General features: G+C 38.1%; 1 protein-coding gene across 1 annotated transcript; it reads left to right on the top strand.

Annotated features, from left to right (window-relative positions):
• The first annotated feature begins 493 nt into the window (after positions 1 to 493).
• LOC130712316 (agamous-like MADS-box protein AGL80) lies at positions 494 to 1,231 on the top strand. The gene has a single exon (XM_057562154.1). The coding sequence runs from the start codon at positions 494 to 496 to the stop codon at positions 1,229 to 1,231; it is 738 nt and encodes a 245-aa protein (XP_057418137.1).
• The last annotated feature ends 3,480 nt before the right edge of the window (positions 1,232 to 4,711 follow it).

The following is a 4,711-nucleotide window of genomic DNA, read 5'->3' on the forward strand; positions in this document are numbered from 1 at the left end:
ACAATTATTGGTTCTTAATTATTATAATAAATTGCTAAGTTCTTTATACACTCTGACCCTCTAGCAAACTCAATTATTGGTTTCCTTAGCCTCTAACACAATTATTGATTTTTAATTATTATAATTAATGGCTAAGATTAATCTAAATAAAAATAGGTTATTAAATTTATAAAAAATATTTATGACAATTTATTAGTGGAGTGGATGAAGAGAATTTGAATTCTCATACTACCAAGATATATCATATTTTTTACAGCTTGAATATCATAATGACACATGATTATCTATATCTTCTGTGAATGGAATGACATTTATGGTGAGATTTTACACCACAAAGTGAGTTGGCAGCTATTAGTGAAGATCTTCACAAATCAAACAAGGCATTTAAACTGGACCTATATATATATATGAGACAATTCATGATGAAAAACCACAACAAATCATTTTGATTTTCAATTTTATTTCTTGTCACTTTTTTGTTCTGGCCAGCACCATGGCCAGGAGAAAAGTGAAACGTGAATACATTGTCAATGACTCTGCGAGGAAGACAACGTACAGGAAAAGGAAGAAAGGTTTGATCAAGAAGGTGGATGAACTAAGCACCCTTTGTGGAATTGAAGCATGTGCTATAATTTATAGCCCCTTCGAACCTCAACCTGTGGTTTGGCCATCCTCACCTGGGGTTCACAAAGCGTTGGAAAGGTTGAAGACAATGCCTGAATTGGAGCAGAGCAAGAAGATGGTGAACCAGGAGACTTTCACAAAACAGATGATCCTGAAGGCAAAAGACCAAATGATGAAACAGAGGAAGGAAAACAGGGAGAAAGAGATGAACTTGCACATGTATAGGTGCATCAATGCAGGGAAGGTTCAACCCTCCATGAACATGAATGATCTGAATGATCTTGCATGGGTGATTGATCAAAATTTGAAGGAGGTCGACCGAGCGTTGGAAAAAATGAATAAGACTGTGGTCCACCAGGGTCAATCTTCAGTCCTAGTCGGTGAAAGTTCAACCCAACCCCAAATGGCACTAGCACCAGCACTTGCAGTAGCCAAAACTGAAGAAATGGCCATAGTGAATGATGTCCATGGGCTGGTCACGGATAATTCTGATGCCATGCAGAGGCAATGGTATATGAATTTGATCAATGGTAATTATGGGAATGAGACAGTCCAATTATTTGGAGATGCTAATCTCCAAAATGGATTATTTTGGCCCCACCCATAATCTCGAGAAAATTATGATGTGCCTCTTAGCAATGCTTGTAGGGGGAATGCATGATCTCTCCCAATCTAGTTTTATGATTTTTGTTTTTTGTGTAAATGTGAAGACACAATATTTAGCCATTATGGCTTAGTAGTCTTCACAGTTTTATTTCATTATGCAAATAATACATCATGTGTAGCTTAGGCTCACATGTTTATTTCCGCTACTTCCAAAATCTTGTGGCTTTAAATTCAAAGTGTACTGGTTTTGGTAGTATGAATAAAGTTTTAATTCGTGTTGTTTTTCAATGTTTTTTGCATCTATGATTAATCAACAATGGCTACTTCTTGTATTGCAAATAAATGAAAAATAATTATTTTATTTAAATTTAGATTCATAAGCTATCAAGAGACTCATTTCGTAGGATAATAACTGTAGCATTCATTTTGGTTATGATGTACATATATATGCTACAATTTGTACACTGTATTTTTTGATACATATCTTTATTATTAATAAAATACAAATTATAACTAAACTACAATTCTAAAACATCCGTCCAAAACCAAAACCATTCCCACTTTTTTCTTTTTTGTCGGGAGAATATTTCTTCTTGTGACCGTTGTCGATTACTACAAATACTAATAAGGACCTCCAAATTCTGAATTTATCTTTATTTATTTTGTAAACTTTACTAATTCATCATATATATAAATAATAAACAAAATAATATGAGGAACATTTCAGGTCTTGATTTTTATATGTATCTCTCGGGTTGTTTTTGTATTGTTTATGGGGTTTCTTTTTTGTTGTCTGTAACACCCCGATTTCGGTGGCGTCACTTTAGTAACCAAAAAGAAATACTTAAGCGGAAAAACGTGAATTATTTTTTTCGATAATGTAAGTAAAGACAGAAAGAGATGAAACTCTAAAACGAAGATAACAGAACTAATATACATTAAGATTACAGCCCCCACTGTAAGTTGTAAACCACGTCACGAGTAAACCTCCAGTGACGGAAAGTAAAAGAGAGTAACGCCCGTAGGCAAAAGTACAAACCAAAAGAAAAGTCAAGTGTCCGCAACACTATCCCTCAAAATGAGAATGAGTTAGCCCAGATGGCCTAAAACAAGACCTCTTAGCCCAACCAACTCTCTGTGATCCCCGTAGAGGAACCACACAAAAAGCTATAGGCGGGAAACTACCCTGTCCCCAAAGAAACAATGACGGTCAGAGCTAAGACTCTACTCCTACACTAATCCCATCTCGAGTAAGTCGCTCGGTGGCCAGCGGGGTCGACCACCCCTGAACCGTAGTCCTCCTGATCAAGCTTCTTCAACCTAGCTTCCCCTGAAGGGTGAACCATCGTGAACCGGTCCGCCATGGACATCTGACAAAGGCGTAGTCCGCCCAAACACACACAGAAGACGCGAGGGTCAACTCCAAAGAATTATATAAATATTAAAGCCAGATATATATATATATATGGGATAATAATTATTAGCCTCTCAGGCTTAGAGTTTAGGGATAACATCCTAGGGTTGCATGTATCGCAGAAAATATAAAAGATCATAATAACAATTAGCATGCCTCAATTAGGGTAAACAAGTACCAATCACACTCAGCAAACAAGTCAGAATGTATGTTGCATGAAATGCAATGCTGGTTAACAAAATGCATTCCGGAAGAAGGATGGACACCAACGAGTCAGCCCTAACACCGGCCATAGTGGGACCATTCCGCTCGGGCGTCTCTTACACCACACAAAAGTAGTCAGATCAGCAGTGAACCCGTAGGTCTGCCATTCCGTCTGCTACTGAGGACCACCGTAGTGTCCTAAATATGGAAATCCGGGTCTTATGACCATTTTGGAATCCACCGAGGTCCGGTATCACGCCGTGTATTAACCTCAAAATGAGTGCATGAATGCAAGTGATTAGCCAAACAACGTCTCCGACCTCACCCGACACGTCGCCACGTGTTCTAAATAACTTAAAGTCTCTAAAAAGAATACCCTAAGGCAAATGTCGATTCTGCGACAAAATGAATTAATCAAAAGAAGAAGAATGTACTTTGGAACTCATGGTTCCCGGCTAAACTTTAGATAGCCAATCAATAAACTGCTCATCGAGCGAAAAGGTACCGAAGTACTTGGAACTTAAAGTTCCCGGCTAAACTTTAGATAGCCAAACAATAACCTGCTCATCAAGCAAAAGAGTATCAACATACTCGAAAACTTGTAAGTTCCTCAAAACTTGGACTCGACGACACTTATCATATCTTCAAGACTAATATTCAGGCTCTAAGCTCTTATCTAAAGTTGTTATCATTGTTCAAGGGGTTTAGAGATTGATTAATGTCTTATGAATTTTCTTTGAGAAAATAGATTTCGTTTAGTCTTATGATACTTCCTATGAGTTTCAGGGATCCCATAATCCCAATTAATTTCTGAGAAGGTCTCGATCCATTAAAATATAACAAGGTCCGAACTTCGTTCGTCCTTTCAAACTCTCTCAAAATCTCATAAAAATTCGGCATGACTTGCCCGTAATCCTCACTTTCCAGAAACATAGGCACGAGTGGAATAGCATCATGAAACAGCTCAACCAATAGGCATAAACAGCATATTCCAACACATCCTAAGTTAACCATGTAGCACATAGCATGTGAATAATTTAGCACACAATATCATGGCATCAAGTACTCAACAAGTTCGGCCGAAGCCTCAGAAATCATTTCAGACATTTAGCAATTAGGTGCATAACACATAAATCAAGTCGAATTTCATCGACACCTAAAGCATTATCTAGTAATTCAGAGAGTAGCCCTCACCTGTAACTCCTCCAGCGTTTTCCTCACAACCTCCTTCACGTTCCTCGCCTTGATCTCCAGGAAACTCCTCAAAAGAACCTTAAGCCAAAATCACAGAAATCAACACATTGAGTCAGAAACTCAGCAAGCAATAAGTCCTAGGGTTACACGGTACATTACAAACTCTGTGGTACGACAATCTAACGCGTTAAGACAAGTTTTCGAAAAAGTCGGATTTCCTCCCCCCTTGGTATAGCTCTCGGCCACTTTCCTTAATTGGGAGGGTCGATTTTTCTTCGATCAAACTTGGTTCCTAGGTTAACATAAGCCGTAACTAAGACGGTTCTAAGCTCGGAAAAATTTTCGGATCGAAAACTGATATAGGGGTAGTTTGGTCATTATTTTTAGCTCAAAATTTCAAAATTGGATATTTGAAAAACAAATTGGATGAGGACGTCCACAACGACGTTTATGACGACAAATCCTACTAGCACTAAGCCAGGTCGATAGATTTCAGCCCAAAGGTTGCGACTTTGCCGAAAAATGGGTATTTAAGGTAGAAATTGATCCCGGCGGCATTTCGTCGACATTTGACAAAATCTAATCCACAGAACACGCTCAGGAGCATGCAGGGAAGAAGTTTAGACACTAAAATCAGCGTATTTGAACAGTTTTTCAAAAACCTCAAAA

The sequence above is a fragment of the Lotus japonicus genome, chromosome 4 (genome assembly GCF_012489685.1).
Source record: "Lotus japonicus ecotype B-129 chromosome 4, LjGifu_v1.2".
NCBI lineage: Eukaryota > Viridiplantae > Streptophyta > Magnoliopsida > Fabales > Fabaceae > Lotus > Lotus japonicus.